We start from the raw sequence: 22,982 nt of genomic DNA on the forward strand, positions 1-22,982 counted from the left end.
TAACACAACTTTTTGTAAAATTGTCAGGTTTCAATTCCAGTAACCCATAAGACAGGGCTTAAAGCCTATTCATAATCACATCATTCCAAAATGAGGAGCTATTGCCAGAAACTTTTTATGGGGTGGGAAAAGGAATAAAAGATGGTCAGTGCTGATAAATACTGGTTTAATGATACAGTGCTCTTCACAGATGGCGACAGAGACTGTAAACTATTATCCAGAAACGTACAACCATACAACACAGACCACTTAGCCAGACCTAAATTAAACCGGCTTCTTGTAACTACCCTGTAGACACTACAGCCCTTCTTCCATCCAAAAATGACCCTAATCTCACATGAAAACAGTTACTGTAGGGGAATCAGAAACCCAGCTTTGTGGCCAAAAGTAAAAACCAAAGGAAAAATAGCAATTCAGTGGTTAGCTGGTGAAAGCGGGAAATCTGGTGCCCTTCACTGCACTGCTTTGCTCTTCTTAGTCTTGCTCTTTTTGTCCCTCTTCTTCAGCCCATCCATGCTAGCTCTCAATAGGTTTGAACAAGCCATCTGAAACATATTCACTTCTTTGGAGCTCACCACAGTGCTGATCTTCTTTTTCCCATCAGTAGCTCTTAACAGACACTTGTTTTCTGAGGGCTCAAAGCCCTCCACAGAACCCTTCCTTGGAATGGGTTTAGTTCGACCATCATACTTCTTCAGGGTGATGCACATGCTGCCCGACAACTGGCACTTCTGGAAGAGCCTGGTCAGCTCCGTCAGGAACTGTTCTCTCTCCAGAAGCACCATCCTGGCACTGCTGGCTCCACTCTGTTAGCGTAAGCCCCAAGCCCCATAATAAGGATTTAAACACAATTCATTATTTAAAAAATTCTATTGCAAGGAAAACTAATCATTTAAATTATTTGAAACTGAGCAGTAACAACTTTAGCATAAATCTGTGTGGCATAGACAGACTAAAAGAATTAAGGGGAAATAACCAAGTCAAGTGAATGCTGTGGAAATAACAATAATCTCTTTAACGACACAGATAAGACCACTTCCCCTCTGTGTCTATCCCCCTGCCATCCCCACCATGAGGCAGTTCACACTGGTTGCATTAGGCTCCACAGAGACTATCCACACATCTCAGGTTCTCCATGCCCAAGCATATGCATGACTCCTGCCCACAACAGGGTGATCAAACCCCTCAAGGGACTCTAGCCTGGCTTCCACTAGAGGAGACACTTAAAATACCTCCCCAGTTCATTGCACAAGTTAACCACTTAGAAAAGACTTACTATTTACAAAATTCTCAAGAGCCACCAAAGAGCATGAGCACAAAAAGGAAACAGGACAGGCATTGCCTCACTGTCATGGTTGGTGCTGATCACTGCAGGGCGTCCTTGCCCCCTGGACCATCACTGCACACACAGAAAGAAGTCTGTGTCTCCTGCATTGGTGAATGAATTGGTTAGAGGATACGTGTTATAGAGGATAGCAGGGCCTGCCCCCAAGGTTGCTCCCATTCTTGGGGGCTGCTGACCCCAAGCAGCCAAACATCTGGGAGGCATAGGTCATGTACACAAAGCCGTCCTCATCCTTGTAGTCCCTGTAGATTTCTGCCATGGTCACATTCATACTTCCGAAGCTCTTTTTGTTCACCAGCAAGTAAAAGGATTCAGTGGCCCCTAGGACCATGCAGCTCCTGGGTTGGGGAAGAGGGTGTGTGTGTGGCGGCGGGGGGGGCTGGCAGGAAGGGAAAAAGTTAACCGGGAAGGGAACGACCCCTGATCCATAGCCTTTCTTACCTCTGTTTGGCTAGTGTCTGGCCGTATCAACCCAAGATGCCCCCACCTCACCACTCTAGCCCAGTTATCCTCAAACTTTAGATTGTTTTGATAGCAGAGCAAGGTGAATCTGTTGGTAATGGCTAGCCCTATCTACCCACCCTCAGACCATACATTAGAGACACAGCCAGTACACCCCCAGTCTCAGCTAGGAGGGGCTAAATTTATGTTGTGGGTGGGAGAGGAAATAGTTTCAGAACGTGGTTAACCAACACTGGATAATCCAAAGCCTTGCCACAAAGGGGAAAATATTAAGAGGTAAAATGTTGTCACTGGGCTTTTAAAATCCTGAAAACAGAGGGCTTTGGGCCAGTTTCCAAAGATTCCTTTGAAAAATTCTTAGAGAAATTTAAAGACAGAAATTAAAACACAGTGCCACTAAAATGTTGAAGCAAAAGAAAATATAGCTGGTACATCAACATTGGAAGCTCTCACTTATTTTAGTGTTGTAGCAAGGTACTGGATATCTTTTATTTATTTATTTGTTTGTTTGTTTGTTTGTTTGTTTGTTTGTTTGTTTATTCATGGCTGTGTTGGCTCTTCGTTTCTGTGTGAGGGCTTTCTCTAGTTGCGGCAAGTGGGGGCCACTCCTCATCGCGGTGCACAGGCCTGTCACTATCGCGGCCTCTCGTTGCAGAGCACAGGCTCCAGACGCGCAGGCTCAGTATTTGTGGCTCACGGGGCTAGCCGCTCCGCGGCATGTGGGATCTTCCCAGACCAGGACTCAAACCCGTGTCCCCTGCATTGGCAGGCAGATTCTCAACCACTGCGCCACCAGGGAAGCCCTGGATATCTTTTTAAAATTGGTTACTCATGAGATCATCCTTTTTAAAGGCAGAGTTGAAGAGAAAAGGTGAAACACAAATCCTTCTCCTTGTCTCTCTGCCATATCACATCTCTCATTATACCAAAAAGCCCAGGGCTACACAGCACACATCCCCATGAGCACTTTGTTACCTACCGGATCACACTGAGGAACTGGGTCACGGTCAGCTCCTGTGTGACCAGGAACTTGGTCTTGTCCAGTGAGGGCAAGAGCTTCTCCCTGGGGTAGCGCTCCACTGTCACCTGTCAAGAGTTTCGACCTTAATCTCTTCTGAAGAAACTGCCAAGAATACGCCTCGGTTCTCTATGTCTTAGAAACTTGGAATAGAGAGAAGGAAGTCATTGGCTGGTTTTTTTTTTAAATTTTTAATTTAATTTTATTTATTTTTTTATACAGCAGGTTCTTATTAGTTATCTATTTTATACATATTAGTGTATACATGTCAATCCCAATCTCCCAACTCATCACACCACCATCAACCCCTCACCCCCTGCCACTTTCCCCCACTGGTGTCCATACGTTTGCTTTCTACATCTGTGTCTCTATTTCTGCCCTGCAAGCCAGTTCATCTCTACCATTTTTCTGGTTCCACATATATGCATTAATATACAATATTTGCTTTTCTCTTTCTGACTTACTTCACTCTGTATGACAGTCTCTAGATACATCCAAGTCTCTATAAATGACCCAATTTCATTCCTTTTTATGGCTGTGTAATATTCCATTGTGTATATGTAACACATATTTTTAAACATCTTTCTTGAAGTATAATTGCTTTACAATGGTGTGTTAGTTTCTGCTTTATAACAAAGTGAATAAGCTATACATATACATATATCCCCATATCTCCTCCCTCTTGCATCTCCCTCCCACCCTCCCTATCCCACCCCTCTAGGTAGTCACAAAGCCCTAAGCTTATCTCCCTGTGCTATGCGGTTGCTTCTGACCAGCTATCTATTGTACACTTGGTAGTATATATAAGTCCATGCCACTCTCTCACTTCATCCCAGCTTACCCTTCCCACTCCCTGTGTCCTCAAGTCCAATTTCTACACCTGAGTCTTTATTCCTTTCTTGCCCCTTGGTTCTTCAGAAACTTTTTTTTTTTTAAGATTCCATATATATGTCAGCATACGGTATTTCTATCCTCTTTCTGACTTACTTCACTCTGTATGACAGACTCTAGGTCCATCTACCTCACTACAAATAACTCAGTTTCATTTCTTTTTATGGCTGAGTAATATTCCATTGTATATAGGTGTCACATCTTCCTTATCCATTCATCTGTTGATGGACAATTAGGTTGCTTCCATGTCCTGGCTATTGTAAATAGAGCTGCAATGAACATTGTGGTACATGACTCTTTTTGAATTATGGTTTTCTCAGGGTATATGCCCAGTAGTGGGATTGCTGGATTGTATGGTACTTCTATTTTTAGTTTTTTAAGGAACCTCCTTACTGTTCTCCATAGTGGCTGTATCAATTTACATTCCCACCAACAGTGTAAGATGGTTCCCTTTTCTCCACACCCTCTCCAGCATTTATTGTTTGTAGATTTTCTGATGATGGCCATTCTGACTGCTGTGAAGTGATACCTCATTGTAGTTTTGATTTGCATTTCTCTAATGATTAGTGATGTTGAGTATCCATTCATGTGTTTGTTGGCAATCTGTATACCTTCTTTGGAGTAATGTCTATTTAGGTCTTCTGCCCATTTTTGAATTGCATTATTTGTTTTTTTGATATTGAGCTACATGACCTGCTTCTAAATTTTGGAGATTAATACTTTGTCAGTGGCTTCATTAGCAAATATATTCCCCCATTCTAAGGGTTGTCTTTTGGTCTTGTTTATGGTCTCCTTTGCTGTGCAAAGGCTTTTAAGTTTGATTAGGTCCCATTTGTTTATTTTTGTTTTGATTTCCATTTCTCTAGGAGGTGGGTCAAAAAGGATGTTGCTGTGATTTATGTCATAGAGTGTTCTGCCTATGTTTTCCTCTAAGAGTTTTACAGTGTCTGGTCTTACATTTAGGCCTTTAATCCATTTTGAACTTATTTTTGTGTATGTTGTTATGGAGTGTTCTAATTTCATTCTTTTACATGTAGCTATCCAGTTTTTGCAGCACCAATTATTGAAGATGCTATCTTTTCTCCACTGTATATTCTTGCCTCCTTTATCACAGATAAGGTGACCATATGTGCATGGGTTTGTCTCTGGGCTATCCCGTTCCATTGATCTATATTTCTGTTTTTGTGCCAGTACCATACTTCTTGATTACTGTACTTTGTAGTATAGTCTGAAGTCAGGGATCCTGATTCCTCCAGCTCCATTTTTCTTTCCCAAGATTGCTTTGTCTATTCGAGGTTTTTAGTGTTTCCACATAAATTCTGAAATTTTTTCTTCTACTTCTGTGAAAAAAGCCATTGGTAGTTTGATAGGGATTGCACTGAATCTGTAGATTGTTTTGGGTAGTATAGTCATTTTCACAATGTTGTTTCTTCCATTCCAAGAACATGGTATATCTCTCCATCTGTTTGTATCATCTTTAATTTCTTTCATCAGTGTTTTATAGTTTTCTGCATACAGGTCTTTTGTCTCCTTAGGTAGGTTTATCTCCTACAGAGATAAACCTAGGATTTGTCTCCTGGTATTTTATTCATTTTGTTGCACTGGTAAATGGGAGTGCTTCCTTAATTTCTCTTTCAGATTTTTCATCATTAGTGTATAGGAGTGCAAGAGACTTCTGTGCACTAATTTTGTATCCTGCTACTTTACCAAATTCATTCATTAGCTCTAGTAGTTTTCTGGTAACATCTTTAGGGTTCTCTATGTATAGTATCATGTCATCTGCAAATAGTGACAGCTTTACTTCTTTTCCAATTTGAATTCCTTTTATTTCTTTTTCTTCTCTAATTGCTGTGGCTAAAACTTCCAGAACAATGTTGAATGATAGTGTTAAGAGTGGGTAACCTTGTCTTGTTCCTGATCTTAGTAGAAATGCTTTCAGTTTTTCACCATTGAGGACAATGTTGGCTATGAGTTTGTCATATATGGCAATTATTACATTGAGGTAAGTTCCCTCTATGCCTACTTTCTGGAGCATTTTTATCATAAATGGATGTTGAATTTTGTTAAAAGTTTTTCTGCATCTATTGAAATGATCATATGGTTTTTATCCTTCAATTTGGTAATATGGTGTATCACATTGATTGATTTGTGTATATTGAAGAATCCTTGCATTCCTGGAATAAACCCCACTTGATCATGGTATATGATCCTTTTAATGTGCTGTAGGATTCTGTTTGCTAGTATTTTGTTGAGGATTCTTGCATCTATGTTCATCAGTGATATTGGCTTGTAGTTTTCTTTCTTTGTGTTATTTTTGTCTGGTTTTGGTATCAGGGTGATGGTGGTCTCATAGAATGGGTTTGGAGTGGTTTTCCCTCTGCTACATTTTGGAAGAGTTTGAGAAGGATAGGTGTTAGCTCTTTTCTAAATGTTTGATAGAATTCGCCTGTGAAGCTATCCCTTCCTGGGCTTTTATTTGTTGGAAGATATTTAATCACAGTCTCAATCTCAGTGCTTGTGATTGATCTGTTTATATTTTCTATTTCTGCCTGGTTCAGTCTTGGAAGCTTGTGCTTTTCTAAGAATTTGTCCATTTCTTCCAGGTTGTTTATTTTCTTGGTATACACTTGCTTCTAGTAATCTCTCATAATCCTTTGTATTTTTTTTTTTTTGCTTATACAGCAGGTTCTTATTAGTCATCAATTTTATACACATCAGTGTATACACGTCAATCCCAATCACCCCATTCGTCACACCACCACAGTCATCACCCCCCCCCCCGCAGCTTTCCCCCTTTGGTGTCCATATGTTTGTTCTCTACATCTGTGTCTCAATTTCTGCCCCACAAACTGGTTCATCTGTACCTTTTTCTAGGTTCCACATATATGCATTAATATACGATATTTGTTTTTCACTTTCTGAGTTACTTCACTCTGTATGACAGTCTCTAGATCCATCCACATCTAAACAAATGACTCAGTTTCATTCCTTTTTATGGCTAATACTCCATTGTATATATATACCACATCTTCTTTACCCATTCGTCTGTTGATGGGCATTAAGGTTGCTTCCATGAACTGGCTGTTGTAAATAGTGCTGCAATGAACATTGGGGTGCATGTGTCTTTTTGAATTATGGTTTTCTCTGGGTACATGTCCAGTAGGAGTATTGCTGGATCATATGGTAATTTTATTTTTAGGTTTTTAAAGAACCTCTATACTGTTCTCCATAGTGGCTGTATCAATTTACATTCCACCAACAGTACAAGAGGGTTCCCTTTTCTCCACACCCTCTGCAGCATTTCCTGTTTGTAGATTTTCTGATGATGCCCATTCTAACTGCTATGAGGTGAAACCTCATTGCAGTTTTGACTTGCATTTCTCTAATAATTAGTGATGTTGAGCAGCTTTTCATGTGCTTCTTGGCCATCTGTATGTCTTCATTGGAGAAATGTCTATTTAGGTCTTCTGCCCATTTTTGGATTGGGTTGTTTGTTTTTTTAATATTGAGCTGCATGAGCTGTTTATATATTTAAGAGATTAATCCTTTGTCCATTGATGCATTTGCAAATATTTTCTCCCATTCTGAGGGCTGTATTTTCATCTGGTTTATGGTTTCCTTTGTTGTGCAAAAGCTTTGAAGTTTCATTAGGTCCCATTTGTTTTTTTTTGTTTTTATTTTCATTATTCTAGGAGGTGGATCAAAAAAGGTCTTGCTGTGATTTATGTCAAAGAGTGTTTTTCCTATGTTTTCCTCTAACAGTTTTATAGTGTCCAGTCTTACATTTAGGTGTCTAATCCATTTTGAGTTTATTTTTATGTATGGTGTTAGGGAGTGTTCTAATTTCATTCTTTTACATGTAGCTGTCCAGCTTTCCCAGCACCACTTATCAAAGAGACTGTCTTTTCTCCATTGTATATCCTTGCCTCCTTTGTCATAGATTAGCTGACAATAGGTGCGTAGGTTTATCTCTGGGCTTTCTATCTTGTTCCATTGATCTATGTTTCTGTTTTTGTGCCAGTGCCATATTGTCTTGGTTACTGTAGCCTTGTAGTATAGTCTGAAGTCAGGGAGTCTGATTCTTCCAGCTCCGTATTTTTCCCTCAAGACTGCTTTGGTTATTTGGGGTCTTTTGTGTCTCCATACAAATTTTAAGATTTTATGTTCTAGTTCCATAAAAAATGCCATTGGTAATTTGATAGGGATTGCATTGAATCTGTAGATTGCTTTGGGTAGTATACTCATTTTCACAATATTGTTTCTTCCAATCCAAGAACATGGTATACCTCTCCATCTGTTGGTACCGTCTTTAATTTATTTCATCAGTGTCTTATAGTTTTCTGAATACAGGTCTTTTGTCTCCTTAAGTAGGTTTATTCTTAGGTGTTTTATTGTTTTTGTTGCAATGGTAAATGGGTGTTCCCTTAATTTCTGTTTCAGATTTTTCATCATTAGTGTATAGGAATTCAAGAGATTTCTGTGCATTAATTTTGTATCCTGCAACTTCACCTAATCCATTGCTTAGCTCTAGTACTTTTCTGGAGGCATCTATAGGATTCTCTATGTATAGTATCATGTCATCTGCAAACAGTGACAGTTTCACTTCTTCTTTTCGAATTTGTATTCCTTTTATTTCTTTTTCTTCTCTGATTGCCGTGGCTAGGACTTCCAAAACTATGTTGAATAATAGTTATGAGAGTGGACCGCCTTGTCTTGTTCCTGATCTTAGAGGAAATGCTTTCAGTTTTTCCCCATTGAGAATATTTTCTGTGGGTTTGTCATATATGGCCTTTAGTATGTTGAGGTAGGTTCCCTCTATGCCCACTTTCTGGAGAGTTTTTATCATAAATCGGTGTTGAATTTTGTCAGAAGCTTTTTCTGCATCTACTCAGATGATCATATGGTTTTTATTCTTCAATTTGTTAATATGATGTAGCACATTGATTGATTTGCATATATTGAAGAATCCTTGCATCCCTGGGAGAAATCCCACCTGATCATCATGTATGATCCTTTTAATGTGTTGTTGGATTCTGTTTGCTAGTATTTTGTTAGGGAGTTTTGCATCTATATTCATCAGTGATATTGGTCTGTAATTTTCTTTTTTTTTGTAGTAGTAGCTTTTTTGGTTTTGGTATCAGGGTGATGGTGGCCTCATAGAATGAGTTTGGGAGTGTCCCTTCCTCTGCAATTTTTTGGAAGAGCTTGAGAAGGATGGGTGTTAACTCTTCTCTAAATGTTTGATAGAATTCACCTGTGAAGCCATCTGGTCCTGGACTTTTGTCTTTTGGAAGATTTTTAATCACAGTTTCAATTTCATTAATTGTGATTGGTATGTTCATATTTTCTATTTCTTCCTGGCTCAGTCTTGTAAGGTTATACCTTTATAAGAATTTGTCCATTTCTTCCAGGTTGTTCATTTTATTGGCATAGAGTTGCATGTGTTAGTCTCTTAGGATGTGTTGTATTTCTGCAGTGTCTGTTGTAACTTCTTCTTTATCATTTCTAATTTTATTGATTTGAGTCCTCTCCCTCTTTTTCTTGATGAGCCTGGCTAATGGTTTATCAATTTTTTTATCTTCTCAAATAACCAGTTTTTAGTTTTATTGATCTCTGCTATTGTTTTCTTTGTTTCTATTTCATTTATTTCTGCTCTGATCTTTATGACTTCTTTCTTTCTGGTAACTTTAGGTTTTGTTTGTTCTTATTTCTCTAGTTTCTTTAGGTGTAAGGTTAGATTGTTTATTTGAGATTTTTCTTGCTTCTTGAGGTAGGCTTGTATAGATGTAAACTTCCCTCTTCGAACTGCTTTTGCGGCAGCCCATAGGTTTTGGATCATCCTGTTTTCATTGTCATTTGTCTCTAGGTATTTTTTGATTTCCTCTTTGATTTCTTCAGTGATCTCTTGGTTATTTAGTCACGTATTGTTTAGCCTCCATGTCTTTGTGTTTTTTACATTTTTTCCCTGTAATTCATTTCTAATCTCATAGCGTTTTGGTCAGAAAAGATGCTTGATATGATTTCAATCTTCTTAAATTTACTGAGGCTTGATTTGTGACCCAGGATGTGTTTTATCCTGGAACATGTTCCGTGAGCACTTGAGAAAAAAGTGTAACCTGCTGTTTTGGGATGGAATGTCCTATAAATATCAATTAAATCTATCTGGTCTATTGTGTAATTTAAAGCTTGTGTTTCCTTATTTATTTTCATTTTGGATTATCTGACAATTGGTGTAAATGAGGTGTTAAAGTCCCCCACTATTATTGTGTTACTGTTGATTTCCTCTTTTATAGCTGTTAGCAGTTGCCTTATGTATTGAGGTGCTATGTTGGGTGCATATATATTTATAATTGTTATATCTTCTTCTTGGATTGATCTCTTGAACATTTTGTAGTGTCCTTCCTTGTCTCTTGTAACATTCTTTATTTTAAAGTCTATTTTGGGCCTCCCTGGTGGCGTAGTGGTTGAGAGTCCGCCTGCCGATGCAGGGGATACGGGTTCGTGCCCCGGTCTGGGAGGATCCCATATGCCGCGGAGCGGCTGGGCCCGTGAGCCATGGCCGCTAAGCCTGTGCGTCCGGAGCCTGTGCTCCGCAACGGGAGAGGCCACAACAGTGAGAGGCCCGTGTACAGCAAAAAAAAAAAAAAAAAAAAGTCTATTTTATCTGATATGAGTATTGCTATCCAGCTTTCTTCTGATTTCCATTTGTATGGAATATCTTTTTCCATCCCCTCACTTTCAGTCTGTATGTGTCCCTAGGTCTGAAGTGGGTGTCTTGTAGACAGCATATATATGGGTCTTGTTTTTGTATCCATTCAGTAAGCATGTGTCTTTTGGTTGGAGCATTTAACCCATTCACGTTTAAGGTAATTATCTATATGTATGTTCCTATTACCATTTTCTTAATTGTTTTGAGTTTGTTTTTGTAGGTCCATTTTTCCTCTTGTGTTTCCCACTTAGAGAAGTTCCTTTAGCATTTGTTGTAGAGGTCGTTCGTTGGTGCTGAATTCTCTTAGATTTTACTTGTCTGTAAAGCTTTTGATTTCTCCATCGAATCTGAATGAGATCCTTGCTGGGTAGAGTAATCCTGGTTGTAGGTTCTTCCTTTTCATTGGATTAAGTATATGAAGCCACCTCCTTCTGGCTGGTATAGCTTCTGCTGATAAATCACCTGTTATCCTTATGGAAGTTCCCTTGTATGTTATTTTTCATTTTTCCCTTGCTGCTTTTAATATTTTTTCTTTGTATTAAATTTTTGATAGTTTGATTTATATGTGTCTTGGTGTGTTTCTCCTTGGATTTATCCTATATGGGGCTCTCTGCACTTCCTGGACTTGATTGAATCTTTCCTTTCCCATATTAGGGAAATGTTCAACTACAGTTGCTTCAAATATTTTCTCCATCCCTTTCTTTTTCTCTTCTTCTACTGGGATGCTTACAATTCGAAAGTTGGTTAGTGTAATATTGTCCCAGAGGTCTCTGAGACTGTCCTCAATCCTTTTCATTTTTTTCTTTATTCTGCTAGGCAGCAGTTATTTCCACTATTTTATCTTCCAGGTCACTTATCCATTCTTCTGCCTCAGTTATTCTGCTATTGATCCCTTCTAGAGAATTTTTAATTTCATTTATTGCACTGTTCATCATTTTTGTTTGTTTAGTTCTTCTAGGTCCTTGTTAAAAGTTTCTTGTATTTTCTCCATTCTATTTCTAAGATTTTGGATCATCTTTACTATCAATACTCTGAATTCTTTTTCAGGTAGACTGCCTATTTCCCCTTCATTTTTTGGTCTGCTGGGTTTTACCTTACTCCTTCATCTCCTGTGTTTCTCTGTCTTCTCACCTTGCTTAACTTCCTCTGTTTGCATCTCCTTTTTGCAGGCTGCAGGTTTGTATTTACCGTTGTTTTTGGTGTCTGCCCCTAGTGGTTAAGGTTGGTTCAGTGGGTTGTGTAGGCTTCCTGATGGAGGGGACTAGTACCTGTGTGGGGTAAGGCTGGATCTTATCTTTCTAGTGGGCAGGACTGCATCCGGTGGTGTGTTTTCGGTTGTCTGTGATAATATGATTTTAGGCAGCCTCTGTTCTAATGGGTGGGAGTGTGTTCCTGTCTTGCTAGTTGTTTGGCATAGGGTGTCCAGCACTGTAGCTTGCGGTCATTGAGTGGAGCTGGGTCTTAGCATTGAGATGGAGATCTCTGGGAGAGCTTCCACCATTGATATTACTTGGAGCCAGGAGGGCTCTGCTGGACCAATGTCCTGAACTAGGCTCTCCCACCTGAGAAGCACAAGCCTGAGACCCGGCCAGAGCATGAAGACCTTGTCAGCCACACAGCTCAGAAGAAAAGGGAGAAAAAGAGAAAGAAATAAAGAAAAAAAAATAATAAAGTAATATAGTTATTAAAATTAAAATAAAAAATAATTATTAAAAATATAAAAAAACGTTTATAGTAATAAGAAAAAAGAAAGAAAGAAAGAAAGAAAAGAGCAACCAAACCAAAAAACAAATCCACCGAGGAGTCCTTCAAGATGGCGGAGGAATAAGAGGTGGAGATCACCTTCCTCCCCACAAATACATCAGAAATACATCTACATGTGGAAGAACTCCTAGAGAACACCTACTGAATGCTGGCAGAAGACCTCAGACTTCCCAAAAGGCAAGAAACTCCCCATGTACCTGGGTAGAGCAAAAGAAAAAAGAAGAAACAGAGGAAAAGGAATAGGGAGAGGACCTGCACCTCTGAGAGGGAGCTGTGAAGGAGAACAAGTTTCCACACACTAGGAAGCCCCTTCACTGGCAGAGACAGTGGGTGGCGGGGTGGCAGCCTCAGAGCCATGGAGGAGAGTGCAGCAACAGGTGTGCAGAGGGCAGAGCAGAGAGATTTGTGCCGATCAGAACTTACTAGCCTGAGAGGCTTGTCTACTCACCTGCCAGGGCAGGTGGGGGCTGGGAGCTGAAGCTCGGGCTTTGGAGGTCAGATCCAAGGGAGAGGACTGGGGTTGGCTGCGTGAACTCAGCCTGAAGGGGGATAGTGAGCCACAGCTAACTGGGAGGGAGTCCAGAAAAAAGTCTGTAACTGCCTAAGAGTCAAGAGACCTTTGTTTTGGGGTGCACGAGGAGAGGGGATTCAGAGAACTGCCTAAATGAACTCCAGAGACAGGCGCGATCCACGGCTACCAGTGTGGACACCAGTGAAGGGCATGAGACACTAAGGTTGCTCTGCAGCCACCAAGAAGCCTGTGTGCAAGCACAGGTCACTACCCACACCTCCCCTCCTGGGAGCCTGTGCAGCCCACCACTGCCAGAGGCCTGTGATCCAGGGACAACTTCCCCAGGAAAACACGGCATTCCTCAGGCTGTTCGAATGTCATGCTGGTCTCTGCCACTGCAGGCTTGCCCCACATTCCGTACCCCTCTGTCCCCCCAGACTGAGTGAGCCAGAGCCCCCTAATCAGCTGCTACTTTAACCCGGTACTGTCTGAACAAAGAACAGGTGCCTTCAGGTGACTTACATGCAGAGGCAGGGCCAAATCCAAAGCTGAACCCCAGGAGCTGTGCAAACAAAGAAGAGAAAGGGAAATTTCTCCCAACAGCCTCAGGAGCAGCGGATTAAATCTCCACAGTCAACTTGATGTACCCTACAACTGTGGAATACCTGAATAGACAATAAATCATCTAAAAATTGAGGCAGTGGACTTTGGGAAAAACTGTAGACTTGGGGTTTGCTTTCTGTATCTAATTTGTTTCTGGTCTTATGTTTATCTTAGCTTAGTGTTTAGAGTTTACTATTATTGGTAGATTTGTTTATTGATTTGGTTGTTCTCCCCTTTTTTTATATGTAGATATATATTTTCTTTTTTTGTGCGTGAGTGTGTATATGTACACTTCTTTGTGTGATTTTGTGTGTATAGCTTTGTTTTTACCATTTGTCCTAGGGTTCTTCTGTCCGAATTTTTTTTTAATATAGTGTTTAGCGCTTGATATCATTGGTGGATTTGTTTGTTGGTGTGGTTGCTCTCTTCTTTCATTCTGTTAAAAATTTTTTTTATATTTCTTATTTTAATAACTTCATTTTATGTTATTTTAGTTTTTTCTTTCCTTCTTTCTTCTTTTGTCCCTTTCCTTCTGAGTTGGGTGGCTGACAGGGTCTTCATGCTCCAGCCTAGTGTCAGGCCAGTGCCTCTGAGATGGGAGAGCTGAGTTCAGGACATTTCTCCAGCAGAGACCTCCTGACTCCATGTAATATCAAATGGCGAAAGCTCACCCAGGGACCACCATCTCAATGCTAAGCCCCAACTCCACTCAATGACCAGCAAGTTACAGTGCTGGAAACCCTATGCTAAACAACTAGCAAGACAGGAATACAACCCCACCCATTAGCAGAGAGGTTGCCTAAGATGATCCTAAGTTCACAGACACCCCAAAACACACTGGTGGATGTGGCCCTGCCCACCAGAAAGACAGGACCCAGCCCCACCTACCAGAACAGTCACCACTCCCCTCCAACAGGAAGCCTACACAACCGACTGAATCAACCTTAGCCACTAGGGGCAGACACCAAAAACAATGGGAACTACGAAACTGGAGCCTGTGAAAAGGAGACCCCAAACACAGTAAGTTAAGCAAAATGAGAAGACAGAGAAACATACAGGAGATAAAGGAGCAAGGTAAAAACGCACCAAACCAAACAAAAGAAGAGGAAATAGGCAGTCTACCTGAAAAAGAATTCAGAGTAATGATAGTAAACATGATTCAAAATCTTGGAAATAGAATGGAGAAAATGCAAAAAACGTTTAACAAGGACGTAGAAGAACTAAAGAGCAAACAAACAATGATGAACAACACAATAAATGAAATTAAAAATTCTCTACAAGGAATCAATAGAAGAATAACTGAGGCAGAAGAACAGATAAGTGACCTGGAAGATAAAATATTGGAAATAACTACTGCAGATCAGAATAAAGAAAAAAGAATGAAAAGAATTGAAGACAGTCTCTGAGACCTCGGGAACAACAGTAAATGCACCAACTTTCGAATTATAACGGTCCCAGAAGAAGAGAAAAAGAAAGGTACTGATAAGATATTTGAAGAGATTATAGTTGAAAACTTCCCTAAAATGGGAAAGGAAAGCGTCAATCAAGTCCAGGAAGTGCAGAGAGTCCCATACAGGGTAAATCCAAGGTGAAACACACCAAGACACATATTAGTCAAACTATGAAAAACTAAATACAACGAAAAACTATTAAAACCAACAAGTGAAAAACAAGAAATAACATACAAGGGAATCCCCATAAGGTTAACAACTGATCTTTCAGCAAAACTCTGCAAGCCGGAAGGGAGTGGCAGGGCATATTTAAAGTGATGAAAGGGAAAAACCTACAACCAACATTACTCTACCTAGCAAGTATCTCATTCAGATTTGATGGAGAAATTAACACCTTTACAGACAAGCAAAAGATAAGAGAATTCTGCACCACCAAACCAGCTTTACAACAAATGCTAGGGGAACTTGGATAGGCAGGCAACAAAAGAAAAGGAAAAGACCCACAATAACAAACTCAAAACAATTAAGAAAATGGTAATAGGAACATACATATAGATAATTACCTTAAAGGTAAATGGATTAAATGCTCTAACCAAAAGACATAGACTGGCTGAATGGATACAAAAACAAAACCCATATATATGCTGTCTACAAATGACACAGTTTAGACCTAGGGACACATACAGACTGAAAGTGAGGAGATGGAAGAAGATATTCCATGCAAATTGAAATCAAAATAAAGCTGGAGTAGCAATTCTCCTATCAGACAAAATAGACTTTAAAATAAAGATTATTACAAGAGACAAAGAAGGATGTTACAAAATGTTCAAGAGATCAATCCAAGAAGAAGATATAACAATTGTAAATATTAATGCACCCAACATAGGAGCACCTCAATACATAAGGCAAATGCTAACAGCCATAAAAGGGGAAATCGACAGTAACACAATCATAGCAGGGGACTTTAGCACCCCACTTTCACCAATGGACATATCATCCAAAATGAAAATAAATAAGGAAACACAAGCTTTAAATGATACATTAAACAAGATGGACTTAACTGATACCTATAGGACATTCCATCCAAAAACAACAGGATACACTTTCTTCTCCAGTGATCATAGAACATTCTCCAGAATAGATCATATCTTCTGGATCACAAATCAAACTTTGGTAAATTTAAGAAAATTGAAACCATATCAAGTATCTTTTCCGACAAGAGTGCTATGAGACTAGATATGAATAACAGGAAAAAATCTGTAAAAAATACAAATACATGGAGGTTAAAGAATACACTACTGAATAACCAAAAGACCACTGAAGAAATCAAAGAGGAAATCAAAAAATACCTAGAAACAAATGACAATGAAAACACGATGGCCCAATACCTATAGGATGCAGCAAAAGCAGTTTTAAGAGGGAATTTTGTAGCAATAAAATCCTACCTCAAGAAACAAGAAACACCTCAAATAAACAACCTAACCTTACACCTAAAGCAATTAGACAAAGAAGAACAAAAAACCGCAAAGTTAACTGAAGGAAAGATATCATAAAGATCAGATCAGAAATAAATGAAAAATAAATGAAGGAAACAATAGCTAAAATCAATAACACTAAAAGCTGGTTTTTGAGAAGATAAACAAAATTGATAAACCATTAGCCAGACTCACCAAGAATAAAAGGGAGAAGACTCAAATCAATAGAATTAGAAATGAAAAAGGAGAAGTAACAACTGAAACTGCAGAAATCCAAAGATCATGAGAGATTACTACAAGCAACTATATGCCAATGGACAACCTGGAAGAAATGGACAAATTCTTAGAAAAGCACAACCTTCCGAGACTGAACCAGGAAGAAATAGAAAATATAAACAGATCAATCTGAAGCATTAAAATTGAGACTGTGATTTAACATATTCCAACAAACAAAAGCCCATGACCAGATTACTTCACAGGCGAATTCTATCAAACATAAAGAAGTGCTAACACCTATCCTTCTCAAACTCTTCCAAAATATAGCAGAGGGAGGACCATTCCCAAACTCATTCTAAGAGGCCACCATTACCCTGATACCAAAACCAGACAAAGATGTCACAAAGAAAGAAAACTACAGGCTAATATCACTGATGAACATAGATGCAACAATCCTCAACAAAATACTAGCAAACAGAATCCAACAGCACATTGAAAGGATCATACATCATGATCAACTGGGGTGTATCCCAGGAATGTAAGGATTCTTCAATATATACAAATCAATCAGTGTGATACACCATATTAAAAAATTGAAGGAAAAAAACCATGTGATCATTTCAATGGATGCAGAAAAAGCATTTGACAAAAATCAACACCCATTTATGATAAAAACCCTCCAGAATGTAGGCATAGAGGGAACTTACCTCAACATAATAAAGGCCATATATGGCAAACCCACAGCTAACATCATTCTCAATGGTGAAAAACTGAAACAATTTCCTCTAAGATCAGGGTCAAGACAATGTTGTCCATTCTCACCACTATTATTCAACATAGTTTTGGAAGTTTTAGCCACAGCAATCAGAGAAGAAAAAGAAATAAAAGGAATACAAATCGGAAAAGAAGAAGTAAAGCTGTCACTGTTTGCAGATGACACGAGAACCCTAAAGATGCTACCAGAAAACTACTAGAGCTATTCAATGAACTTGGTAAAGTAGTAGGATGCAAAATTAATACACTGAAATCTCTTGCATTCTTATACACTAATGATGAAAAATGTGAAAGAGAAATTAAGGAAACACTCTCATTTACCACCACAACAAATATAATAAAATACCTAGGAATAAACTTACCTAAGGAGACAAAAGACTTGTATGCAGAAAACTATAAGACATTCACAAAAGAAATTAAAGATGATACAAACAGATGGAGATATATACCATGTTCTTGGATTGGATGAATCAACATTGTGAAAATGACTATACTTCCCAAAACCATCTACAGATTCCATGCAATTCTTATCAAACTACCAAAGGCATTCTTCAGAGAATGAGAACAAAATCTTTCACAATTTGTAGGGAAACACCAAAGACCCTGAATAGCCAAAGCAATCTTGAGAAAGAAAAACAGAGATCTAGGACCATGCTCCCAGTCTTCAGACTATACTACAAAGCTACAGTAATCAAGACAGTATGGTACTGGCACAAAAACATAAATATAGATCAATGGAACAAGATAGAAAGCCTAGAGATAAACCATGCACATATGGTCACCTTATTTTTGATAAAGGAGGCAAGGATATACAATGGAGAAAAGACAGTCTATTCAATAAGTGGTGCTCAGAAAATTGGACAGCTATATGTAAAAGAATGAAATTAGAACACTCCCTAACACCATACACAAAAATAAACTCAAAGTGGATTAAAGACCTGAATGTAAGGCCGGACACTATAAAACTCTTAGTGGAAAACATAGGCAGAACACTCTACGACATAGATCATAGCAAGATCCTTTTTGACGCACCTCCTAGAAAAATGGAAATAAAAACAAAAATAAACAAATGGGGGCTTCCCTGGTGGCGCAGTGGTTGAGAGTCCGCCTGCCGATGCAGGGGACACGGGTTCGTGCCCCGATCCCGGAAGATCCCACATGCCGCGGAGCGGCTGGGCCCGCGAGCCATGGCCGCGGAGCCTGTGTGTCCGGAGCCTGTGCTCCGCAACGGGAGAGGCCACAGCAGTGAGAGGCCCGCGTACAGCAAAAAAAAAAAAAAAAAAAAAAAAAATAAACAAATGGGACCTAATGAAACTTAAAATCTTTTGCACAGCAAAGGAAAACATAAACAAGATGAAAAGACAACCCTCAGAATTGGAGAAAATATTTGCAAATGAAGCCACTGACAAAGGATTAACCTCCAAAATTTATAAGCAGCTCATGCAGCTCAATATCAAAAAAACAAATGACACAATCCAAAAATGGGCAGAAGACCTAAATAGACATTTCTCCAAAGAAGATATACAGATTGCCAAAAAACACATGAAAGGATGCTCAACATCACTAATCAATAGAGAAATGCAAATCAAAATTATAATGAGGTATCACCTCACACCAGTTAGAATGGCATCATCAGAAAATCTACAAACAGCAAATGCTGGAGAGGGTGTGGAGAAAAGGGAAGCCTCTTGCACTGTTGGTGGGAATGTAAATTGATACAGCCACAATGGATAACAGTATGGAGGTTCCTTAGAAAACTAAAAATAGAACTACCATCCGACCCAGCAATCCCACTACTGGGCATGTGCGCTGAGAAAACCATAATTTTAAAGAGTCATGTACCACAATGTTCATTGCAGCTCTATTTACAATAGCCATGACATGGAAGCAACCTAAGTGTCCATTGACAGATGAATGGATAAATATGTGGAATATTACATATTGTACAATGGAATATTACTCAGCCATAAAAAGAAAAGAAAATGAGTTATTTGTAGTGAGGTGGATGGACTTGGAGTCTGTCATACAGAGTGAAGTAAGTCAGAAAGAGAAAAACAAATTATGTATGGTGACACATATATATGGAATCTAAAAAATAAATAAATAAGTTTCTGAAGATCCTAGGGACAGGACAGGAATAAACACACAGATGTAGAGAATGGACTTGAGGATATAGGGAGGAGGATGGGTAAGCTGAGAAAAAGTGAGAGAGTGGCATGGACATATATACCTTACCAAATGTAAAACTGATAGCTAGTGGGAAGTAGCCACATAGCACAGGGAGATCAGCTTGGTGCTTTTTGAGCACCTAGAGGGGTGGGAAGGGGGGAGACGCAAAAGGGAAGGGATATGGGGATATATGTATATGTATAGCTGATTCACTTTGTTATACAGCAGAAGCTAACACACCATTGTAAAGCAATTTTACTCAAACAAAGATGTTTAAAAAACAACAACCAAAAAATAAATCCACCAATGATAAGAAGCAATAAAAACTATACTAAATAAAACAAAAAACACACAGCATCCTAGGACAAATGGTAAAAGCAAAGCTATACACACAAAACCACACAAAGAAGCATACATATACTCACAAAAAGAGAAAAGGAAAAAACATATATCGTTACTCCCAAAGTCCACTATCTCAATTTTGGGATGATTCGTTGTCTATTCAGGTATTCCAGTGATGCTGGGTACATCAAGTTGATTGTAGAGATTTAATCTGCTGCGCCTGAGGCTGCTGGGAGAGATTTCCCTTTCTCTTCTTTGTTCGCACAGCTGCTGAGGTTCAGCTTTGGATTTGGCCCTGCCTGTGCGTGTAGGTCACCTGAGGGTATGTTCTTTGTTCGGACAGGACAGGATTAAAGTAGCAGCTGATTAGGGGGCTCTGGCTCAGTCAGGTGTGGGGGTGGGAGGGGTACGGATGTGGGGCGAGCCTGCAGCGGCAGAGGCCGGCATGACGTTGCAATAGCCTGAGGCACGCCATTTGTTCTCCCAGGGAAGTTGTCCCTAGATCACGGGACCCTGGCAGTGGCGGGCTGCACAGGCTCCCGGGAGGGGAGGTGTGGTGACCTGTGCTCGCATGAACACAGGCTTCTTGGTGGCTGCAGCAGCAGCCTTAGCGTTTCATGCCCATCTCTGGGGTCTCCGCTGATAGCCGCGGCTCATGCCTGTCTCTGAAGCTCGTTTAGGCAGTGCTCTGAATCCCCTCTCCTCGCGCACCCCGAAACAATGGTCTCTTGCTTCTTAGGCAGTTCCAAACTTTTCCCTAGACTCCCTCCCGGCTAGCTGTGGCGCACTAGCCCCCTTCAGGCTGTGTTCACGCAGCCAACCCCAGTCCTCTCCCTGGGACCTGACTTCTGAAGCCTAAGCCTCAGCTGCAGTCCCTGCCCGCCCCGGCGGGTGAGCAGACAAGCTTCTTGGGCTGGTGAGTGCTGGTCAGCACTGATCGTCTGTGCGGGAATCTCTCTGCTTTGCCCTCTGCACCCCTGTTGCTGCACTCTCCTCCATGGTTCCAAAGCTTCCTCCCCCACCCCCTGTCTCCACCAGTGAAGGGGTGTCCTAGTGTGTGGAAACCTTTCCTCCTTCACAGCTCCCTCTCAGAAGTGCAGGTCCCGTCCCTATTCTTTTGTCTCTGTTTTTTCTTTCTTCTTTTGCCCTACCCAGGTACGTGGGTAGTTTTTTGCCTTTTGGGAAGTCTGGGGTGTTCTGCCAGCGTTCAGTAGGTGTTCTGTAGGAGTTGTTCCACGTGTAGATGTATTTCTGATGTATTTGTGGGGAGGAAGGTGATCTCCACGTCTTACTCTTCTGCCATCTTGAAGGTCTCTCCCTGGGTTTTGTTTTCTCAAAGAACAGGATATCACAGGCATCCCCTGAGCAGTTCAATGTCTTACCGGGATCTTGCCAGGGAACTTCACTCAGATTCCAGCAACTTCCTCCCTTCTGGTTGCTGTGAACATTTAAGATTAAATGAACACATCAGCATGGAACAGAAGTCTGTATCTTCTTCTCTCCCTGTCTCAAGGGCCAAAACCCAGCTATTCTGAAAACTTTACCTAAGCTCTTTCTCTGCTTGAAAGGTCTGAGGCTTGGGCTTTTCTGTGGAGTCTGCATTTTGCTCAACAGCTGTGTCTGTGTGTGATTAAAAAAAAAAAAAAATCTCACAACCAGGACCTAACTCATTCTTCCAGCTGCTTCCAAACTGCCTGTAGGATCCCAAAGGAGGCTTTTATGTAGGTCTGTGTGACATCAGCCTTCTCCATCCCTCCCTTTTCCAGATCCCACCTCCCTGGGCAGGAGCAGGTCAGTTCTGAGAATGGGAATGGAACAGCCACCTTCTTCTGGTTAAAGAAAGTCACTTCGCTCACTGCCATTTAAAAATTTGTCTTTGCTCAAGAAATTAAGATTTACAATGTAGTGCATTTGTCGTCACTATAAATGGTCCTGTGAGCTAAGGAGTTATGGATAGAAACAGTCTTGTGTGAGGACATTTTAATACTATAGTAATGAAGTAAGGTGAAGATCAATTCACTTTACCCTGAAATATGCTGCTATTTTTCACAGTAAGAAATAGGTATTCCAGAACAGACGAGTAATTTGTCCAGATAAAAAGATATAAAGCCAGAGTTAAACTCCAGGTGTGTATCAAAGTAATATTATACTCTGCAGCTTACCAACATATTTTGTCATATTTTTTACATGGTCTAGGTAAATGTGTGTAGGTCTAGGAATGTGTGTAGAACACTTATTATCATATTCCGGATCTTGCATTTAAAAGATGATGAAACTGAGATCCATGGAAATTGACTCACTGGCCTAGGGTCAAATGGACAGAGACAGACCCAGTTCTCCTTGTTATCAGACCAGGATCTTCCACACCATCGTGCTTCTTTTATGCATTAATTATGGTTTTAGTGGTTCAGCTTCCCCATTGGATGCTGACTACCTCCCTACCTCACATCCAGGAGCACAGTGGTCCCTCTGCATTATTCAGAGCCATCCATGTTCTGAGAATAAATAGGACCATTTGAATCTTCTCTGCTGTCTCTGAAGGTACCATGATCTTCACAGGTCATCCCTGGTCCCATTCCATGCAGGACAGTGGACATTAAAAATTCTTCAGCCTAATGATGATGACATAGAGAAAAGTGACCAAACAATCTCCAGGTTTGTTGAGGGACAGAAAGAAAAGTAGGTTATTCTGCTCTTTACATAACTACTTAAAAACTTCTCTCTCTCTTTTTTTTAAATTTTGCTTTTCCCTGCCTAGGAAACTAGGACAGTAGTTGCTGGACTCACTCTGAGTCCTTTAGTCCAGAGGGAGGAGAGGAAACTTGGCTTCAGTAGTTAGAAGGATGTCTTAGAAGGCCTGCAGAACCTAGAGCCACTCCTCCATGGACAGCATCCTTCCCCGACCCTACACAGGCCCAGTGGAGTAAGTTGGGGCAATGACTTGAGGTGCTAGAATCCAGTTATGGTCTGACAGTCTTCCACAAAGACATGATTGCCTTGGGACCATTTTCTCTTCCCTTGCTTGAACTCCCCCTTCCTCTCCATCTCCCCCAATATCATCTAACCAATCCCTTAAGCTCTGGGCTTTCAAAATGTCTTTTCCATTGCTCAAGAAGAAAGTCTCCTACATATTTCATATTAACTTTATAATATTTTCCTTTCATAGCTACCTATATTTTATTTGAGAAAAGTAATCATTATTACCATTAAATGGTTCTATAGTTAGGATAGGCTATGCAGTAAGAAATATAC

At 40.1% G+C, this 22,982-nt stretch overlaps 2 protein-coding genes across 2 annotated transcripts; both read right to left on the reverse strand.

Annotated features, from left to right (window-relative positions):
* Positions 1-293: 293 nt before the first annotated feature.
* LOC309799636 (signal recognition particle 14 kDa protein-like) lies at positions 294-834 on the reverse strand. Its single transcript, XM_082612981.1, has one exon. It carries the CDS (start codon positions 783-785, stop codon positions 453-455), a length of 333 nt encoding a protein of 110 aa, XP_082469107.1. The 5' UTR covers positions 786-834; the 3' UTR covers positions 294-452.
* A 629-nt stretch (positions 835-1,463) lies between these two features.
* On the reverse strand, positions 1,464-21,332 carry MAP1LC3C (microtubule associated protein 1 light chain 3 gamma; the record flags this gene model as incomplete). The annotated part of the gene is given in 5 exon segments (XM_082616620.1): positions 1,464-1,683; positions 2,787-2,893; positions 21,113-21,136; positions 21,140-21,168; positions 21,275-21,332. Coding segments are annotated over 5 exon segments (438 nt in total).
* Positions 21,333-22,982: the final 1,650 nt, after the last annotated feature.

This window comes from Mesoplodon mirus (genome assembly GCF_964341445.2).
Source record: "Mesoplodon mirus genome assembly, chromosome: 3".
In the NCBI taxonomy this organism is placed as follows: domain Eukaryota; kingdom Metazoa; phylum Chordata; class Mammalia; order Artiodactyla; family Ziphiidae; genus Mesoplodon; species Mesoplodon mirus.

Coding starts and splice junctions, on each gene's coding strand:
- LOC309799636 (XM_082612981.1), bottom strand. CDS start 785: ATGGTGCTTCTGGAGAGAGAACAGTTCCTGACGGAGCTGACCAGGCTC.